At 44.6% G+C, this 22050-nt stretch overlaps 1 protein-coding gene and 1 long non-coding RNA gene across 3 annotated transcripts in view; one reads left to right on the top strand and one right to left on the bottom strand.

Moving 5' to 3' along the window:
• LAMA4 (laminin subunit alpha 4) overlaps nucleotides 1-13225 on the bottom strand; it is a 158027-nt gene extending 144802 nt beyond the window's left edge. For both annotated transcript variants that reach the window (XM_070073692.2, XM_070073687.2), the window contains exon 1: nucleotides 13031-13225. In XM_070073692.2, coding sequence (XP_069929793.2) covers nucleotides 13031-13225 — 195 coding nt within the window. The remainder of the gene's footprint in view (nucleotides 1-13030) is intronic.
• Nucleotides 13226-13251: 26 nt separating this feature from the next.
• The window catches only part of LOC108177459 (uncharacterized), a 31699-nt gene continuing 22900 nt past the window's right edge, over nucleotides 13252-22050 (top strand). The window contains exon 1 of the long non-coding RNA XR_016234538.1: nucleotides 13252-13391. This is a non-coding gene — a long non-coding RNA (uncharacterized LOC108177459). The remainder of the gene's footprint in view (nucleotides 13392-22050) is intronic.

Here is a 22050-nt window from a genome sequence, read left to right as displayed (position 1 = left end):
TATTGTAATTTGTAGAGAAACAGTTTAAAAGGCACACTGTTTCTAAACCTTCACTAGGTTTTCCTGTGATTGACATACTTTGTCTAATCACTTCCCCTGCAGTCTTGTTTTTACTGTAGTTCAAGCTCTTTCCTCATCCTTTTTGAATTCTTTTAAGTTGTAGGTCCACAAAATAGACTTGGAACTCTACTAAAAAATTAATGAGCAGCATAGCTGGAGACCCACAATTATACACACATCTAGAACTTGTGTCAAGTTTTATTCCTCTCATGTCTAAGGAAGAACTTCCCAGTGTGACTGAGATGGTAGATGCAGTTTACTCTATAACTTTAAAATTTAAAGGAAAGTCAAAGCTTCAACATACCACTAATTTAAATGTTATTTACAGGCTCATTATCTGTTAAGAGCTCTCTTGCCTTCCTGGTTGGAACTGAGAAACTTTGGTAGCTGAGCTATTGCTGAGGCACTCTGAATTTTGAAACAGATGGTATGGGGGTCATTGCAACCCAGAGGTTAAGAGTGTGAAGCCAGATTTCCCAGCCATGGGTTTAAGTTACTCAACTGCTATATGACCCAATTTCCTCATCTGGGTTATATTACTGCCTTTCTCATAGGGTTATGATGAAAAATAAAATAATTACTAGTACTCATAAAATGCTTAGAACAGTATGGACACAGAAAGTGCTAATCAAGAGTTCAGTTATTCAAGTTAAAAGGATCTTGGGAATCAACCAGTACACTGACACCAATGGGTTAGAGCACAGGGGTACTTTAAGGCTGTTATATAGTAGTAGTCTCAGGGTTGAGGCTGTGTCAGTGTGGCCTGGAGCCTGCCATGAGTACAGGATGCCTGCTCTGATACAGAAGGAAGCACACATTATGATGTGAAAGCACATTCCTGCAGATATCAGTCCCTCTAGAAAAGTGCCCATTGCAGGAACACTGTTTCCGTTCCCATTTTGGGAAATTGGCCCTTCCGTCTCTCATTATCTTCTCAGTTCACACTACATTCTACACACTACATCCTGCACTCCCTGGAGACACATTACCTGATCAGGATGATTCCCTTGCTAGCAACCAAAATATCACTGTCCCACCCTTTTCAGAAGAGTCTGAGCAACATCCTATTTTCAAGCAAATTCCGTAGTATGCTCTTCCCCTGCCTCTCCTCCCTCAAGGATACAGAGTCTCCAGGGGTCTCATTTCCTGTCTCAGTGTGTAGGCTACCAATGCTGAGAAGGGTTAAGTGGCAGCTGAAAATCTTTTATGTCATTCCATGTCTTTTCTCAAAACATCTTAATCTGTGCATGTCATAGGCTGTGTATTCAGGAAGTGATATTACCTTCTCAGCTCCTTCTGGGGCCTGGAACAACAGCTGGCTTTGGGGCTTTTTTATTCTTTTTTAAATTTTTAGTGCTAGTGTCTTATACCTGGGTGAGCTGTGAGCCCACTCACCACCAAACCTCACCATGGTTTGCTTGGCTTTACTTTTTTGCCCCTACTCTCCATAATTACGTAAAAAATACCTTCCTTTTCCTGGGTTTACAATTTTCTCTATATCCAATTCAAGCTGTAGATGCTGACTACAGAGAGGATCCTGAAATTCTGTAGCCCTAACACATGCCCAGGTGAGGCTCATGCTGTCATCTTTGCACCTCACTATAAGTAGCAAAGTTTTAAAGCCCTCTTCCCTGTAGCCAACAACAATTAGGGCATTCACACACCTTGGCAGGTTCCCTCACACACTGACAGTTTTGGCTTCCAGTTCACCGAAGATATTTGCTTCCAAATGATGTGTCCTGCCCAATCTAGAGCCAGATTCCAAGTTTGGCTTTTTCTTTGCGGTATCATTATGATTTGGTGGACAATGGTGTTCTGTGTGATATAATGTGATGATTTCAGTTGGTGCTTATAATGAATCAATGTCTGTCTCCCAGTCTCCTCCCTGGACCCTATGCCACTTGGCACTTAACTATTATGAACTGACTTGTGTCTCCCCTTAGTAGTGTGTCTCTTCCATTGTCATATTTTATTATCTTTCTGTAGTGGAGTTTCCTGTTTAGGGTCATCCTGAAGAGTCTAGAAAAGTAGGTGGCAGGAACATTTATAGGTCACACCTTAGACACACTTAGGTGTTTGTTGCTAATGCTTTCTCAGAAACCCCCTTGCTGTGTCACCTTGGATAGGCTCATTTCCATGGCCGGGCTGGTGCCCTGACCTGCAGGTTATCATCAGCCCCATATCTGGAGTTAGGAACAGGGAAAATTACCCCTATTAAAATGCTTCCCCCTCCACTCTCCCCAGCAGTTCAAGAACCTGTGTTTTCCTCAGGCTCTAGACTCCATTAGCTTAAGGTTTTTGATGAGAATGACAACTATTACTATATGATTCTGTTCCTTAACTTAGGTCCCCTTTAACTTGTATACACTTGGTTTATTAGACAATGGTAGACTTTTGTCCCTAGAAGTAACCATGTTTTGGTTGCTGTGGTTGTTTTTCATATAGAGAAACTGAGGCGCCAGGAAGTGAGGGACTTGACCTGACAAACATCATCTGGTGGTTAGTGACAAAGACAAGGACCATTGTAGTCAATTCCAAATGCAGTCTAGCTCTATTTAATTCTGTGAGAATCTCCTACAGATAATTCATCTTAGTGATAAATAAAAACAATAAAGCATAAAGTGGATAATCGTATATTAGAAGTAAACAATTTCCCATTAAAAGCTATCTAGACACATTCATGTCGTGACCTGTGGTTCCGATGCTAAGGATGATTAAGTCCACTGAAACAATCAGAAAGAACATAAGGCCAAAAGTCAGAAGATCCAGTCCCTAATAAGCTTTGTGTCCTTGGGAGGAAGCACCCCAACCTCCACTCTCTCTCAGCTAAGTCTCCTCAACTACAAATCAAGAGGGCTGAATCTCTAAACTTCCTTTCTAGATCTAACACTCTCCGACTTCCTTGATTTGTTGTTTCATCCTGCAAGGTATACATCTAATGATAACCTCCCATTGGCTCTGCATCCAAATGTGTCTCCTCTGTGCTGAATTCTGTGCTGCACCAGAGGCTCAAGGCTTGTCTCTGAGGAATGGAATTTCAGGTGTCTACTGGCATTGACCAGGAAAGGGCAATTGCAGTGAACAACGTAGAATGAGGCAATTATTCATGCAATATGCTGACACAGCAGCCTGTCTCCAAACATCCACACTTTGTTCAGCCTGCAAATAACCAGCATTTAGCACCTCATCTGGGACATGGGGATTGAGACAGCCAATCTGCTGCTCCCAGGACTCATGGTAGATCAGCAGGAAGAGAGCACGCTTAGCTTGTCCAGTTGTATCACTGTCTATTAAGAGGAAACACACAACACCATGACCGTGAAGCTTGAAAGTCACTGTGGACTAATGCTGCTGTGGAAGAGGCAGCTTACCACGATTTTAAGCCTTGAATTTGTGCTGTGATTCTAGATGATTCTAGAGTCTCAGCATTCCAAGATCTGAGGCTCATTAGAAAGGTCTCTTGCCTCTAGCTGGTTGTCTATATTATTCATTCATTTGGGCTGACATTTGGCTTCCAGAGCTGCTTAGTTCAGTATGACATACTGCAGTGCACTTTGTACACAGACAACAGTATTCCATGTAGCAGTCACATCCTCAATGCCAGCTTTACTGAAGACCTCTTTGATCCCTAGAGTCTCTGATTTCCTTTAACACAATCATGTCGCTCCAGCTAAGGGAGGGGATAGTTTAATCCGTACCACGCTCAAGGGCCCTGTTAGCTGATGAGTGCATGGATTCCTGTCCCAGTCTCTAAGAGATTTGTGCTAGTGCACAGGCTGTTAATGTAATGAGATTTCGCTAACTCACCAATTCTCATGGAGTCATAACTGTAGATACTTCACTCCATTTAGGAAACGCAGCATTTCTAGCTTCAGCCAAAACACAACATAAAAGTCCTGGGAGCGAAAAGACATCATTTTGCATTTTATACCGAGTACATCTGCTCACCACTCCCCTAGATTTTTTTTTAATAACAGAACTTGTTTCTTTATGTGTTTTTTCTTTATGCAGAGGACTTGGGCTTGAATATGGAAATTTTCCCACTACCATTCATCCTTGGAATGTTGTTTCCCCCAAGTTTCTCATGATAAAAAGACTCAGATTCAGGGCTGAACTGCTGGCAGCTGAATTTCATTAAGGCTTTTGATGGGAAACTTAAGTTGGAATTACAAACATCTGTGGTTAAACTTCCCTTTAGTAAACCATTTCCCAGAATTTAACTTTACCACACTAGGACAAAAAAGAAAAAACAGTTGAAAAAAAGAATGCTGCTCTTTTGGAAATACAGGAGTAGAAATTTAAATATTCTTCTGGATGGTCACTATATTTCAAGGACCTAGACCTAGGCGATTTATTTGTTTTAGAAAACAAATAGTTATTTATAGATGCTGTTTTTGAGCTCAAAGCATGCACTGGCAATCTGATTTTAATGGTTTATAACCAATCAAATGTCTCAATTATTCCTGACCATTATTATATAAAATATGGTTACTATGAACAAAGAAACATCCTAAATGAGGGGAATATTTCTGACATTTATTTCAAGAAACTGTGATAAATCTGATTAGAAGATTTGTGAAAAAAAGAGATCATTGTCTTTGTCATGTCAAAAGTGATGGGGTTTTGTTTACTTTTTCTAGAGATTTAAAAAAACTCTTCATTTCTTTTAACTGTTCAGATCAGTCAATTGTTAAGGAAAGGTTGTTTAATGAACATTAAAGAGAAGAATTATAAAACTAAACTACAGCCTCCTTCTGCAATGTTGGATAATCAGTAATTTTGTAAGCAAAAGTTGAAAGTCAGGGTGGGCACTTGACCTAGCCATTAAGCTGCCAGTTAGAATGCCCATGTCCATGGGGCCGGCACTGTGGCTCAGTTGGTTAATCCTCCACCTGTGGTGCCAGCATCCCATATGGGTGCTGGGTTCTAGTCCTGGCTGCTCCTCTTCCAGTCCAGCTCTCTACTGTGGCCTGGGAGTGCAGTGGAGGATGGCCCAGGTCCTTGGGCCCTGCACTTGCATGGGAGACCAGGAAGAAGCACCTGGTCCTGGTTTTGGATCGGCGCAGCGCTGGCCTTTGTGGCCATCTGGGGAGTGAACCGATGGAAGGAAGACCTTTCTCTCTGTCTCTCTCTCACTGTCTATAACTCTACCTGTCAAAAAAAAAAAAAAAAAAAAAAAAAAAAAAAAAAAGGAATGCTCATGTCCTGCATTGGAGTGCCTGGGTGCCTGGTTTGGACACCCACCTCCAGCATCTGGATGCTAGATGCTTGTTAATGTGGACCCTAGCAGGCAGAGATGACAGCCAATGTAGTTAGGTCCCTGCACTCAAGTGGGAGACCTGGACTGAGTGCCCATCTTTCACCTCTTGACTCAAGTTGGCAGTTGGCAGCATTTGGGGAGTGAACCAATGGACGAGAGTTCTGTATTTCTGTATCTCTCTCTCTTTTTTTAAAGATTTATTTATTTATTTATTTGACAGGTAGAGTTACAAAGAGTGAGAGAGAGAGAGAGAAAGGTCTTCCTTCCATGGTTCACCCCCCAAATGGCCGCTACGGCCAGCACTGTGCCAATCCGAAGCCAGGAGCCAGGTGCTTCCTCCTGGTCTCCCATGCGGGTGCAGGGCCCAAGCACTTGGGTCATCCTCCACTGCACTCCCAGGCCACAGCAGAGAGCTGGACTGGAAGAGGAGCAACCGGGACTGGAACCCGGTGCCCATATGGGATGCCGGTGCTGCAAGCAGAGGATTAGCCAAGTGAGCCACGACGCCGGGCCCCTCTGTATCTCTCTTTTTCTCAAATAAATTTTAAAAATTGAAAGTCATCAAATTCACAGAACAAAAAGATTTCGATAATAAAATACTTTAAACAAGATTCTTAAATTCTTTACTGACACATAGATGTAGATAATAGAAGAGAAGGAAATGGGGACAGAATGAGACAACTGAGGGCTAATTTTGTTTTAGGTAGCTGTACTTTTTCATTTAAATTTTCACAACAATCTTGTGAAGCAAAATAATTTCTATTATTTATAATCAAAGGAACTGAGCCTCTAAAAGATTAATTTGTCCAAAGTTAAAGAGCTGAAGTGGAACTCACATCACGTCTATATGCCCATAAGCTCATATCCTGCTTCTGAGGAAAGGTTAATTTCAAATACTGTAAGGTAGAGGCTGCAAATAAATATCCCTTGGGCTGAATCTGGCCCTTAGCTATACTTAGCCTACAGGGAATTAAAAAAAATGAGTCTGCAATTTCACTTAAGAATTCAGATTCTCTTTTCCTTTGAAAAAAGTCAAACAAGAAAAAAAAGGGGTGGGGGAGAGTAAGCATTGTGGTGCAATGGGGTAAGCCACTGCTCAGGACACCCATATCCCACATCAGAGAGACTGGGGTCCAGTCCAGTCTTGGATTCTAATCTAGCTTCGTGCTAATGTACCTGAGAGGCAGCAGATGATGGTTCTGTCCGTACTACTCATGTGGGAGACCCTGTTAGAGTTCCTCATTCCTGGCTTCAGTTTGGTTCAGCTCTGGTTGTTGCAGGTGTTTGGGTAGTAAATCAGTACATGGAAGAACTCTCTCTCTCTCTCTCTCTCTCTCTCTCTCTTCTCTCTCTCCTCTATGCATCTGTGTCTTTATCTCTGTTGCTCTGCCTTTCAAATAAATACCAATAAATCAACTTAACAAAAAACAAGCAAAATAAAACATCCAAAGACCTGGCAATGCATCCAAAGTGATAGCTGGCCTTTGGGAAGAGGCATCCCTTTCCTTCTTCTCCTGTTATTTAGGTCCCCAGAACTCATACGATGCATTCCTTTGACTGTACTATAAGAATGTACATTTTAAAACTTTCTCTGAACCATACCACCCAGCAATTTCCTTTCTGGGTATATGCTTCAAAGAACTGAAAGCAGAGACTCAAATACTTGTACATCAATGTTCATAGCAGCAATATTCACAATAGCCAAAAGGTAGATAAACCCGATGACTCATGTCTATTGATAGATGAATGGATAAACAAAATGTGATACATTTGTTCCTAAAATAATTTTTATTTTTATTTTATTTATTTGAAAGTCAGCAAGACACAGGAGAGACAGAAACAGAGATCTCTCATTCCCTAGTTCACTCCTCCAATGCCCACAAGGACCAATGCTGGGCCTGGATGAAGGCAGGACCTGGGAACTCAATCTAGGTCTTCTACATGAGTGTAAGGTCCCAGGTAAACTGTGTATTAGCAGGAAGTTGGAATGGGAGTAGAGCTGGGACTTGAACCCAGGTACTCTGATGCAGAATGTAGGCATCTCAAGTGGCATTTTAACTGCTACACCAAATGACTGCCCCATCACAGAATAGTATTCAGTCTTAAAAAGGAGTGCAATTCTGAATACACGCTACAACAGGGCTAAAGTCTGAAGATGTTACGCTAAAACTGAAATAAGCCAGACACACCATGATAAATACTGTATGACTGTGCTTATGTGAGATACCTAGAGTAGTCAAATTCATAGAGACAGAAAGCAGAAGGTAGATTGTTGGTTGCCAAGGCTGGGAGGGGGTATTAATAGGAAATTCTTGTTTAATGGATTTCCATGTGGAAGATGAGAAAGTTATGAAGATGGATGGTGGTGATGATTGTATAAAAATGTGAATGGACTTAATGTCATTGAACACCTGAAAAAGGTTAAATTGGTAACATTTATGGTGATTATATTTTATCACATTAAAAAACACTTCCCACTTCCTCTGAGTGAACTGGAAAACTCTTGTGCTCTAAGGAATGGGATTCTATATTTTCCAGAAATTTTATAACAAATTCTATACAGTAAAGCCTGCACTCTTTAGATGTACTCTTTGAATTCTCTGCTAATGGAAATCAGCATTCTAATGTAGGCTGTAGCCTCGTCTGCAGGAAACATGCTGGATTATAAAGGAAAATAGGATACAAGAAAATTCCACAGTTAAAAAAATGACTGCCTATCAGGAGAGCCTTTGGTAAACTGGGAAAATAGAATGGAGTCTGGAAACCTGGACAAAGTTTACCATCATCAACATCAATTTATTCATCTTTAAAAGGAGTATAATTTTCACTATTGAGTACTAATTTAGATAATACATGTAGTTTCATGGGACATAGTAGAAATCAACAAAGTGTTACTTTTTTCCTTTTATACATGAATAGTTTAAAAAGCAGTTATTAGAAAAGGAAAGAGGAAAGGGAAAAGGAAATTATCTCACTTCATTGATATTCCTAAGATTTTACACAATGTGTGCTACTCATGTAGCAAGTGCTGCATAAAAGATTTTGAATGGCATGTTTTATTTCTTCACTTTAAGAAATCCCCAAACTGACTGAAATTTTCCCTGGGTAAACTTCTATTTGACCAGTCATTTCTTTCTAGACACTCTTATACAGCTGCACTGCTTTTATGTACTCCTTCCTAGCTGTGCCACTGAGCAGGTAGGCAGCCTGTGCTTCAGTTTCCATGTTTGTGAAGTAAATTAATAATGATATCAGTCCCATTCACTTATAATAAAGGTTAAAGGAAACAATTCATGGGCAATGCTTCCATCACTGTCCAGCAGGTGGTAACTACTCAAGGAGTGACAGCGACAAGCCACTGCCATGACTGTTTTCCAATCCTTCTAAAATACATATTTAAAACACTTCTTTGGTGTTTGTTGATCACTCCAGATCTTTATCTGGAGTCAACCTTTACCAACATTACCTCCATGGTACCTAGTTTGTAGCCACTCTTACAGAATGGTAATTCACTCTGCTTTATATGATGGCTATGTATATTTTTTCTTTCTAAGATTGCTTATCTCTTAGGGTAGGTGTGGGACTACACCTTCTTTTAATCCCTCCTAGTGCTTATTTTATTGCTCTATTCAAGGTAAAGCTTCCAACTTGCTCATTGAATGAAAAGTGAATAAAATAATATCTGCATACAGGAAAGTCAAATTTCCTAGTCAAATAGTTGGACTAGAAGTATAGAACGACAGGCCAGGCCAGTAACTGGAGGTCCTTATGGTAGCCTCCCTTCTCAAAGTAGGAGACCAAGAAAAATAAAGAGAAAGCAGATATTGAAATAGACCTAAAAAGTGTCTGAATAACCGTTCCTCAATCCCTCCACGGCAGGGACTCTAGCAATGTGTTGGGGAGTGAGATTGCATATCAACAGGGAAGACAGCAGAGCTAGTGATCTTCTTAGTGCCTGGTTTAAAATAGCAGGTCAGTCAGGTTTCCTTGGAGGGAAGTTAACACAACAGTAATGACAATAGCAGCAAAATGTATTGTTAGGAAATAAAGTCCTGTTTTCTTTTCTCACATGAATTTGTTCAGTATGGTCAATAATTTCCCTTATTTTCTCATCTGTCTATCAAAGCAGTGACAGCACTGCTGTCCCCCTCCATCACCTCCCAGTTGGCCCTTTCAGCAGGATCCTTATCCCATCTAATCCTCAGAGTCTGTGTGTGGCTCCTTCCTAACCACCACTGTCAATCTCTAATCTAGTGCTCTTGACCTTGTTTAACTCCTACTTATTTTCAATGAGCAAGAGTCTTTCTTCCCAAGGACATAGTGGTACTGGCTCCATGGAGGGGAGGTAGTTCTTCCTCTCCATTGCTGCACACATCCTCAGTGATTCTGCCATTTTTAATTGGTCAAGAAGAGATAGACTCCTGGCTGCTCCACTTCCATTCCAGCTCCCTGCTAATGTGCCTGGGAAAGCAGCGGAAGATGGCCCAAGTGCCTGGGCCCTTTACCTATGTGGGAGACCCAGATGAAGCCCCTGGCTTCTGGCGCCTGTCTTCTGACTGGCCTAGCTCTGGCAGTTGTGGCCATCTGGGGAGTGAACCAGCAGATCCAAGTCGTCTCTGTCTCTCTTTGTCTCTGTCTCCGTCTCTCTCACTCTGTGTTTCTCTGTCTCTCTCCTTCTCTCTGTAATTCTGCCTTTCAAATAAAAAAAACAAATGTTTTTTTAAAAAAGAGACAGAGATCTGCCTAGCTTTACTTGCTGTAGTGTGTGTGATAAAATGAGCATACATCCCTTTCTTAAATGTGAAATATTAGACTAATGAGGATGCTTACTGAAACAACCTAGATGCCCCAGTGCCCACACTCACCTATGGAGAATCACTATTCTCCCCATAAACCCAGCAATAATGGTCTCAGTAAATCGCTTGTCAAAAAGTACAAAGAAATTGGGAAAATTCTCCTCATAACCAGCTGAGAGCTACCCTTGGGTGTTTCTCTTTTCAAATTCTTTGCCTCCTGGGGAGGCTTGGGCTTGTTTCACCAGGAAAGGAGGGGCTTCCTTCTTGGGCAGCCAGTGATCTCCACGCTTTTCCTCTGCGTATGCCATACTTCTGTAGCTCAGCTTTCCCCAAGCACCACAGCAGGCCAGAGTCCATGTTTCTAGCTGAGGGCCCAGAGGTGCGGAGGACAAAAGCCTGCTATCAGGGAGTTTGGGAGAACCACAGGCAGGCGCTTAGCCAAATACCTCCCACTGCCCCATGCTTGCCTTAGTATTTGTCTTCCTTCCCTTTGAAGGAGAATTGAGGAATAATCATTCATATCAATCCAATGCAAATAAAGCCAGTCTATTTTTAGAACATCCTCCCATCCACAGTTTGGACCTCTCCCATAAATAAGAAGTCTGTGGTCTCTCTCTCTCTCTCTCTCTCTCTCTCTCACACACACACACACACACAATCTCCTGGACCAATCCAGTGAAGTAGTTGTACCATGTTATTAAATTTCACAAATATATTTGAGCCAAGGTCTGCTTACTGGCAATAAAAGGCATGGGAAACCTGCTGGTGTGGTGTTGGGATTGCTATGGGACCACAGGCTAACTGGAGGCATTATGTGAAAATATGCAGTGGGAACATAATTACATCAATCCCACCCTTTCAAAACCATATACTTTGGCCTTCCTGGAACAACTAGTATCTTCTTTCTTTTTCCCTGAACCAAAGGCCTCAAGTGACATTTTGAACCTATTAGACTATGACAATTCTACAAATTTAACTCTTTACAGGACATTGTTGCTGGCTGGAAGAAAACAGACAAACAGAGCTAGAGCAGTAATGAGTAAAATAACACCATTGAAAACATAAAGTAATAAGGGTGTCTTTTAGACCTACAATCCACATATTTTTACAGTCATAACCCTGAGCATATGAAAACACTCACACTATCGCACTATATCAGGCACCCTCTATGTTTTATCTCATTTTACTATCACAACTGTATGAGGTATGAAGTAGACAACAATAGCTTCTTTAATCCTCAGTTTCTTTATCTGTAATTTAGGCAACTATAGGTCAAGGAGTCTGAAATTTAACTTGGGACCATCTGGCTGAAAGCCTGCCATCTAAACACTCTGCTATGACATCTGCCTATTTTTCCACTGAATACACAAGCATAGAAGAAATTGCTAATTTTAAGGTATCCTAAAACGCAAACAATTATTTTCTTAATTTGTGTTATAGGATGGAGTTAACAAGAACAACAACAAAACCAGTTGTGTATGTGTTTGTCTCTTTAGATTAAACAAAAATAAAAATGCCTGGATAAATTTGAATTTTTACTACGGATATATTCTATGCAATATTTGAGACATGGCCAAAATTCATTGTTTATCTGAAATTCAGATTTATTTGTGCCTTCTGTACTTTATCTGCCAATCTTAGTCATAAGTGAAGCATGTCACTCAGGGGCTTCCCAAGCTCAAAGCAACAGGTGGGGACGACGTTTTCCTGCAGTTCATTCCAAGACTGCAGAGAAGGCAGCCTTCCATTGTGCGGTGTCTCCCTGGTCTGGCCTCTCCCCAGTGCCTGGGTGGGAGGTTGATCCATAGCCATGCCCCCTTTTTCTCATGGAGGTTACATTTTGCACCACAGTGAGAACTTGGGAAACTCTGGCCTCCTCATCCTCCCAGTTTAGGGAGCAGGGTAGGCCTCACTCTGAAGAAGGACCATGTCCATGTGCCTTGTTTTTAATCATTAATAATCAACAATTGAAGCTATATCAACAATAAGTAGAGTTAATAGCAATAGTCCAGAGCTGGGTGGTTTTGGAAATAGTGTCGATTTGCGTAACTGTTTCAGTTGTGCGGTTGCTGTACCCATAGCATGTGTGTGTATGTGTGTGTGTGTGTGTGTGTATGCGTGCGCTGTCAGATCAATTCCTCCTTCCTTTCCCATGAACTTAGGTGACTTCATTTTCCTCCTGCTTAGCATCTCCCACGCACTGGCCTTGCTGGTGTCTCTCTAGGCTCAGGGAGCTCTTAAATCACTCTGGGTTCACCTACCCTGGCCAAGTTTCTACGCTTTGGCTATATTTGCATCTTAAACCCTCCTGAGAGGTTCAAGCAGAAGAAGTCGTTGGGATGAACGTATCATCAACCGCACATCGCACATCCTGATCCTTCTTATTTGGGGGTGATGACTGATTCACTCTGCTTCTGGAATAGAACGGCAGGTTTCTGCTCTGTCTGCTGGGTAGTTTCCTAACAGCGTCCCTCACCCCCTCAAGCCTGCCCTGGGGCTGTAGACCTTGTGTCTATTTCAAGACAAAGGGTCGGTTCTGCCCTCCATCCCTACGAGGAGCAGGAAGCCAGTGACCGGGCAGACAGAGCAAGTGCTGTGGCCCCTGCCCAAATGCCTCCAGTGGGACACACAATAGTCACAGGCGCTGACAGCTGCTGCAGTCCAGGTGAGAGCCCAGCAGGAGACTCAGAGAGGACGCATGCATTGAGCCACTCTGAGTTGCAAAGACTCAACTTTGCAACACACCACGTCCAAATCAACTCAGTAAAACTCTCTTTCCAGTTTCTGAACTGCCCTAGTCAGTCCAGCCGAAGCCCTCACGGCAGAGGGGAAGGGAGAGAGAAAGGGGCGAATGCGGCAGGGGTGGCGGGGCGCAGGTGCCCCAGCAGGGGTGTTAGTGGCAGGGACACTGTACCTCGACAGCAGGCGGCAGGCGTCCCGGAACCACGCGGGACTCGCTCGTCTCGGGCGGGTCTTGCCTGCCCACGGCTGAGCTCCCTTCAATGTCAAAAGGAAAAGCTCCGTCGTCCCCCGACGCCGCGCTGGAGCAGGCAGCGCCCCAGACGAGCCACAGAGGCAGGAGAGCGCGCCAGGCAGAGCCCCGAGCCATCCCTCCGCGGACCGCAGCGGGGCTCCTTGCAGGGAGGCGCTCGGGCTGCGGTTCTTCGGCGGCCCCCGGAGTGCGGCGCAGCCTGGCGTGGGTCACCGTCCCTGCGTCCGCGGTGTCCGGATGAGAGGAGCCCGGCAGCGACTTCGTCAAAAAAGGGAGAGTGAGAGTAAGCGTGTCTCTCTCTCTCTCTCTCTCTCTCTCTCTCTTTCTCTCTCTCTCTCTCTCTCCCTCCCTCCCTCCCCTCTATCTTCTCTCTCTCCCTCTCTTCCCTCCCCCACCCCGGAGGCTCTGGCTCCAGAACCTACAGAGAGACGGAGCCTGAAGTCAGCATTCAAAGGAGGTAGCGGGGAACGGAGAAGCCCCGCGAGCTCCAGCCGCCTCCTCCCGGGCAGGGTCAGGACTGCGGGCCGCGCGGCTCCGGCTCCCTTCCCACGCCCATCCTCGCCACTCCCTTTTCACCTTCCACCGCCAGGCCCTCCCACTCCAAGCTGCTTTTCTGACACCCAGGTCGGCCTTTCCCTGGCTGCCTCCCCTCCGGGCCCGGTTTCCAGTGATCCCCTCCCATACCCCCCAGGACTGCCAGATGAATATTCAGCTTTTGCGGTGGCTTCCTCCCAGGTCTTATTTATTTAGTCAAGGTGCCGGATGTTTCATTTATAGTTATCTAAATCTTTTATGTGGGCCCGCTGGTTTGCAGGAAAGTGGGTGGAAAAGGGGATCCGGGCCAGAGCCCCAGGCAGGCAGAGGAGCTCTGAGGACGCAGGGGGGGCAGGGTGCCCGCTTTCTAGAGCAAACTTTCTCGTGTGCTGGGGAGGGACTGCTGCCTCTTTGTGCTCCCATCTCGTCTGGAGAGAGCGGCTGGACACCCCTCTTCCTGCCCACAGTCCACACCCAGGGGGCTTGGGAGAAGAATATCTTTCACTACAGAGCTGGAAAATGACTTCATTACTCAAATGCATGAACTTTTATTTACAAAGAACATCTTGTTTTCAGCCTAAAGAGGTGCATTGTGAGGGACCTGAAACAAGGCTTGCAGTGTAAGAGCCTGTCAAATATACTGCCCACAGCCCCGACCTCTTCCTCTTGGCCTGCAGTCTCAAGCCTACAGCATCTGTCTGAATCCTGAAAGCTTTCCAAGGCTTTGGGAGTAAGTAGCTGGGCTACAGTTGGACCAGGGGCACTTCAGCAGACTGGCTGTGGCCGCCAAGGCTGAGAGGTACCTGTGTTGACATTGGCTGCCTGCTGGGGCTTTAAGCATTTCCCTGAGACCCATGCATAGTGGAAACATGCAGTGAGACACCAGACAATGACACCTAGGGAAGTTCCTAGGTGTCTGAAATCACAATCATGCAAGAAAGGGTTTTCCTACAACCTAAGCGTTATCCATTTCCTAAGTCATGTTATCCAAGCCACGATTATTTTGCACTTTTGTGCCTATCATGTGCTAGATACTTGGCCAATGTTATTGTGAATCTCACAGTATCCCTGCTGGGGGCATGGGGGTGGGGCTATTATTTTTTCTTTATATAATAGAAGAAAGAGAGGTTCTGAGAGAGTAGGATATTTGCCCAAGGTCGCACACCTAGTAGAAAGCTGAGGTGAGGTTTGAATCTGGGCCTCACCGATTCCAAACTTTCTTAACATCTATATCACGTTGAGACTCGCAAAATAAAGATGCACAAATTCAGAGGCAGGAGAGAGAGAGAGAGGCACTCCTGTTTGTTGAGTGCCTCCTGTGTGGCAAAAATTTTGCATGGACTACTCATTCAATCTTGTCTTTGTGATAATCCTGCAAAGTGGGTATTGGAAGACACCCTTGGCAATGGGGAAATAACAGAAGTATTAGCACAGCTCAGGTAAAAGTGATGGGAAGGTCCTTGAGATTGAATGAGAAAATGTGTTATGAAAATGCCAAAGCTGGAAGAAGCGAAGAGAGTTCTTTGGGATTCCATGCTGTTTGTGGTATTTTCACTTGAAGATATAAATATAGTCTGTAAGGAACCATTAAGCTACATTGTGTTCATCTTCTTCCACATACATTCTTCTACATGGTAGGCTTACCTACTTAATTAAGCCAAGGAACTTAAAAATGTATGGTTTGGTTGGTATTTTTAGTGACTTATATTGGGTAAGAAGATCACTAGATCCTGAGAACAATAATGCTCAACTCTCCTGTCTCATGCTCCCTGTAAAAAGAACATAAAAAATACTGTTAAATAGGGCTGGTGTTGGGGCTGGCGCCGTGGCTCACTTGGTTAATTCTCCGCCTGCGGCACCGGCATCCCATATGGGTGCAGGTTCTAGTCCTGGTTGCTCCTCTTCCAGTCCAGCTCTCTGCTGTGGCCCGGGAGGGCAGTGGAGGATGACCCAAGTGCTTGGGCCCCTGCACTTGCATGGGAGACCAGGAAGAAGCACCTGGCTCCTGGCTTTGGATCGGCATAGCCAGCCCTGGCGGCCAATTGGGGAGCTGGGGAGTGGTGAACCAAAGGAAGACCTTTCTCTCTCTGTCTCTCTCTCTCTCACTGTGTATAACTCTACCTGTCAAATAAAAAAAAAAAAATGACCACATGGTGTGTGCCATGTCCTAAGACCTAATCATGATTAAAAAAAAATAGGGCTGGTGTTGTGGCACAGCAGGTAAAGCCACCTGCAATGCAAGCATCCTGTATGGGAGCCAGTTTGTGTCCCAGCTGTTGCTGCTAATGGCCTGGGAAAGGCAGCAGCAGATGGCCCAAGTGTTCCTCATGTGGGAGACCGAGATGAAGCTCTTTACTCCTGGCTTTGGCCTGGCTCAGCCCTGACCTTTGGGGCCATTTAGGGAGCGAACCAGCAGATGGAAGATCTCTCTGTCTTTCTCTCTTTCTCTGCAACCCCTTCAAATAAATAAATAAATAAATAAATCTGTAAGAAATACCATGAAATATATTTATTATTCTGACTTCAGGTACAGAATGCTTCGGCACACTCATACTTATTGTATTTGTTTTCTGAAGGATTATATCCTGTTTTTTAGCTGTCAATCAGATGCTGTTTACTGAACTGGTACCTCTTCTCCCTGCCAGCAGGTCAGGTTCTGTAAGAATGCCTGAGCAAAGAGGGTTTTTGTTTAAGATCTGAGAACGTTTAATTTTTGATTAAGCATATGCTTAATTTTTCCCCTTCATCTTCCTCCTGCAGGTACAATTGCTAGTTTTGAGGCAATAGGGCACGATCCACAGGAGCTTGGGTTTTTGTATGAAATAAGACAGGGTTCAAATCCTGGCCCTGTTTACAGCAGTTCTGGGGGATGGACACGCAATTTCTTCTCTCTGAACGTCAGTTTCCTCATCATAAAATGGGGATGATGCTTCCTCTGTCACTGTTCCTATGAATAGTAAATGAAATCATGTAAACAAAGCACTCCCACAGTGCTCAATGAATGCTGTTGAATTTTGCTATTTCCAAGTCCTTACTGGGAACAGAATGGTTCTTTAAAGAGGAAAAGCAGCCGTGTTTATTTATCCTGTGACTCAGGTAACCTCCCGTATGCTGAGAATAGCCACTCCTGTTTCTGACAGCCCCTGGGCCTGTCCCTGAATTAACCGTGAACACAGCAGTCATGGATCATAGAACAACAAGGCAGGCAGGCGAGGAGAGGCCAGTGATGACTATCTTAGAGCAAATTAGAAGGCAGTAGAACAAAGAGAATCATCTCTCACCGAAGGGCTACTCCCAGAACATCAAAGGCCTGAGTTAGGAGGATTTTATTTCTGTTAAAAGTACAGTTGGGGAGCATTTTCAGCGTGGCTGCTTTCTGATAATACTCCTCCCTTTTTCTCTCCCCTGGGATTGAGGACAGGGGGTCACCAAGGACCTTCCTGGCTGTTATCTCCTTTGGGACTTAGACCTATTTGTGGATCAAGAGAGTCCTGCTGGTCACATGGACGAAAGCATGGGTGTTCAGAGAGGTGGCTTGGCTGAGGACACAAAGCCAATGGATACAAAATGAGGGCCCCACACCTTCCAACCTCCACACCGACGGTTTCCCAACTCGACCGAGCTATTTGTGGTTTTGGCAGCAGCAGATCTGGTGGTTTTGAGGCTTTATCAAAAGAAGGTTTTGGAATTCCCTTGTGAGTCCCCCAGTGCAGTTATCAGCAGATAACCATCAGGGCCACCAACTAACTTCAGCACTTGGCTGTTGGGCCTGTCCTCAGCATCCATGGATCTAACGCGGGTGTTGTTAACACATCCCATGTGCCCTTCTGGAAATAGAAAGTGGCGTCAGATGTTATTTTGGAATCGTAGGCGCTAATCTTGACATAACTAGACAGAGGATTGTTGTGGGGACTGTGTACTAGTGACAAAAATTTTATAATGAGATTGGTCAGAGAAACAAGCTCAAGCTGACATCTCCCCTACTTTGAAGTCTCTAACTGGTACTCCAGTGACAGAATAGAAAGCGGGAGATGGTGTCTGGCTTCCTGCTGATGCTGCTCTTCTCGCAGACTGAGAGAGTGCTTTTGGAGCGACCCTGCGGGCGGTCCGGGCTGTCTGAGGAGCAGCAGCAAGAGTGCTGGGAAGTGGACAGAGGCCTTTTACGACTTATTCTGCCTCCTGTTCATTTTCTCGGGATTTTGTTCAGGATGTGTATGGTATGTGCTGTCTACTATGCTGCTGCTTCGTCACAGACTCATTTAGATCTGACCACATGCTGCCTACAGCTTTTTCCCATCCATCCATCCATCCACTTATCCATCCACCTATCCATCCTTCCATCATTTGATCTCTCTGCGCGTCCAGTCATCCATCCATCCATTCATTTATCTAATTATCATTTATTGAACACTTCAGTATGCCAAGTTTAGATGATGAGAACAAAAAGACAAGAGTATGATCCTAACTGCCAAGAAGATAAGTCTGGTGGGACAGATATAAGCAGGAATGCAAAATGGTTAGCAGACGTTCAAAGGGGGAAATTCAGACAGGCACTAACATATAGAGCAGATGTGGCTGGGCGTGTCAGGGAAAGCTCTAGAAGAAGAGGGCAACTGTGTTGAGTCTTGCCTGATGGGAGGAGGGGAGGAGGTGTGCTCCAGGACTGGAGAACTCCACCTGCAACAAATACTGCCTCAGAGATTGTGATGCCGAAGGAGGATGAGGAAGCCATGTGGTTACCGGGTGCCCTCTGGGCTCCCTGCTCACAGCATGCAGTCCCTCTCTTCAGAGCCCGTGTGAGAAGAAATGGCTTTTCCAGCCTCCTGCTGACCTCTCAGCAATGCCCTTTAGCTGAAACCCTCTCTTGATGCAAATATGAACACTGGCGAGCTAATCAGAAATATTTACTGTTGAACCCAACCTTGCAAAAGCGAATAGGGGTGGGAGAACAACTTTTAAAAATAATTTATTTGCATTTTTAATTGAAAGGCAGAGAGAGAGAGAGAGAGAGACAGAGACAGAGACAGAGACACAGAGAAAGATCTTCCACCTGCTGATTCACTCCCCAAATGCCTGCAATAGTCATGATTGGACCAGGCTGGAGCCAGAAACTCAATCCAGGTTTCCCACATGTTTAGCAAGGACTCACGTACTTGATCCATCACATGCTACCTCCTAGGGTGTGCCTTAGCAGGAACCTGGATCAGAAGCCCAAGGGCAGGGACTTCAACCAGGCACTTTGATATGGGATGCAGAGATCCCAAGTGGGGACCTAATAGCTGCCCCAAATGCCCATCTAGGAAAAAAGCAATTCTTAAAGGCCTCCATCCACTTCTTCACACTGCCATTGCTCTTCATATGGAGTGACTGTTTGCTGTGGTCATTTGTAAAGCACACTCTTGGTCTTTGAGGAGACAGTGACAGCTGGACAGACACGATCTTCATTTGCTGCTCTGTCACTTGAGTATCAGAGACGTCCTGGGAGAGGACAGCTTTATTACTTGCTGCTCTGATTAAACTCATTGTAAAATTTTCACTTTTTTTTTTGAAAGGCAGAGTTAGACAGTGAGAGAGAGAGCAATGAGAGAAAGGTCTTCCTTTTTCCGTTGGTTCACCCCCAAAGTGGGGCTGGTGCATTACGGCTAGCGTGCTGCGCCGATCTGAAGCCAGGAGCCAGGTGCTTCCTCCTGGTCTCCCATGCGGGTGCAGGGCCCAAGGACTTGGGCCATCATCCGCTGCACTCCCAGGCCACAGCAGAGAGCTGGACAGGAAGAGGAGCAACCAGGACAGAATCTGGTGCCCCGACTGGGACTAGAACCCCGGGTGCTGGCACCGCAGGCGGAGGATTAGCCTAGTGAGCCACGGTGCTGGCAAATTTTCACTTTTTTTAGGTGAAGAAATTTAAGCCTAGAAGTGACATGCTCTATTTGCAATTAAAGAATTTAAATAATTATACTGACATTGGAAATTGTAGTTACCAAAAGGAAGGAAGTCAGTCACCAGAATCATACTACTCTGGGGGAAAACAATATTGAAAATGTTTTGGTGCAAATATCATCTTCAGACTTCAGTTACATCTGTATCAAGATATTCTGCCATGGTCATATTTTACACATTCTTTTGCATGTATATCCTATGCATGTTCACGTTCCAGCTTTTTAAAAGACAGAATAAAGTAAACTTTACATAATACATTAAACTTTTCTCCATGTCAGTGTTACTCTAATGTGTTACTGTGAATCGCTTGCAGGGTTCGGATTTGCACCTGGGGAGGGTCACCTTGTGTGGATGGGGCTTCAGTGGAGGGCAGTGGGGAGACATCAGTTAGGAGGCTGAGGAATTCTCACACAATCTCCATATTCCTCCAGGGCAGGGAGAGTGTCCAGGAACACGGGGCCCAGAAAGCACTTGAGAATGATAACAGCAATCCTGATATGCATGGTTCCACCAGATGGATGAAACCAGCACATGAGAGAGAATGGTCTCAACAAGGATGATTGACCTGCCTCTGCTGTGGCCACCTCTTCTCGTGGAGCAAGATAATTGCTTCATCAGTGTTCAGGGGCAGTGACGGGTGCTCCTGGTAATGTAGTCCATGGAGACTGGCAGGTGTCAATACCAGTGAACTCAGTGAAGAGATCAATATGAAGCAGGAGCTCCAGGGACTTGATACTGAAATGACATAATTAAGAAGAAGAGGGCAGGGTGATAAAGGGAGTTCTTACAAACTGACTCTTTGTGTCCACGCCCACCTCATTCCTAGGCCCACAAAGGGACTGTCCATCAGGGAGACTGCTGTCACTGTGGTGGGTGCATAGGTATGAAGGAGAGTTAAAATCTATTCTGTCCTGTCTTCTGTGAGCAGCCGCAGGAGCCAGTCTATAAGATCTTATCTCAAAAGCCTTATAACATACCTCTGCATCCTTGAGTTATTTGCCAAAGAATGCATGCTGGACATGCTCTGTTTAGGAAATCGATTAATTTGAGAAGAAACTCAGAAAAGGCAAAATTATAATAATGTCTCAAATTTTCACAGTGCTCTGCAGTTTGAAATTATTGCTCCTCTGATAAGTGAGAAACTGAGTTGGTTCTAAAAGACCAAATGTACAGGTTCAGACATTTAGGATAAAAATTCTCAAGTCATTGTCCACCACATTCCTTATCCTCTGAATATTTAAAACTCTGAATAAGGTTTATTCATACTCCATTCATTCTCCTTCACAAGCTCTATTTTTCTGGACTGTCTAGTAATGAGGGAATCGGACAAAAATTTGTGCCTTTGTGGTGTTTACATTCTAGTTGAGCAAGGGTAGGAGAGAGATAGGGAATAAATGGTCAGACAAGAGAAATGCAGAGTATGTCAAATGGTAAGTGCTCTGGAGAGGAATCACACAGAGGAAGAAGGATAGAGTGTGTTAGCCTGTGACTGTGGGTCGGGGCTGCTTCAAATCGCGCCAGCAGGGAGAGCGCACTGACAAGAGAGTATTTGAGCAGAGACTGGAAAGTGAGGGGGCAAGCCAGGCAGCTGTCAGTGTCCAAGAGCAGGCCAGAGGGAAAGGGCAGAAACCAGGCCGGGCAAAGGAGGAAGCTGCTTGCTTTGTTGAGGAAGAGGCTGGAGGGAAGCGATAGGAGGTGAGGAGTAGTTGGAGATAAAGTCAACAAAGGTAAAGGGACTGTGGGGTGATTCTGCAGAACTCCTGAGTGAGATGGGAAGCACTTGGAGTGTTCTGTGCATAGGAATGACAGGATCTGGCATGATCTGTCTGTGGACAACAGACAGTAGGAAAAGAGGTGACAGAGGACATAGGAGTAATTTGTAGGCTATTGTAAATACACAGGTGAGGATGATGGCAGCTTGCTACAAGATATTAGCAATTCTAGTTTTAGTTTTTAAAAATATTTTATTTTTACCTAGTTGAAAGGGAGGGAGTGAGGGAGAATGGGAGAGAGAGAGAGAGAGAGAGAGAGAGAGAGAGAGAGATGGAGAGAGATTGATTTCATTTCCATTTGCTTGTTTACTCTCTAAGTGCTTGCAACAGCCAGTGCTGGGCCAGGCTGAAACCAGGATCTTGGAACTCCATGTAGGTTTTCTACATGGGTGGCAGGGACCCCACACTCGAGCCATCATCAGCTGCTCCCGAGGATGCATTAGCAGGAAGCTGGATGGGAAGTAGAGTAGCAGGGACTTGAATCTGAACTGACATTTTGATAGAGGCTGTAGGCAGCCCATGCATTGGACCCAGCGTGTGGCAATGCATGACCCTCTGGATGTGTTTTGAATGCAGGGGCAGCGGGATTTTCTGGATACAGGAGATGAGAGCAAGAAAGACTCAGGATGCTTTATGTGTTTTTGGTCTAAGTATGTTTGTATGATGGATTTGCCATTACCTGAATGGGAAGGACGATCC

This window comes from Oryctolagus cuniculus, chromosome 5 (assembly GCF_051225735.1).
Source record: "Oryctolagus cuniculus isolate XC-2025 breed Fujian yellow rabbit chromosome 5, ASM5122573v1, whole genome shotgun sequence".
In the NCBI taxonomy this organism is placed as follows: Eukaryota; Metazoa; Chordata; class Mammalia; order Lagomorpha; family Leporidae; genus Oryctolagus; species Oryctolagus cuniculus.
This window is presented reverse-complemented; position numbering and strand designations above follow the sequence as displayed.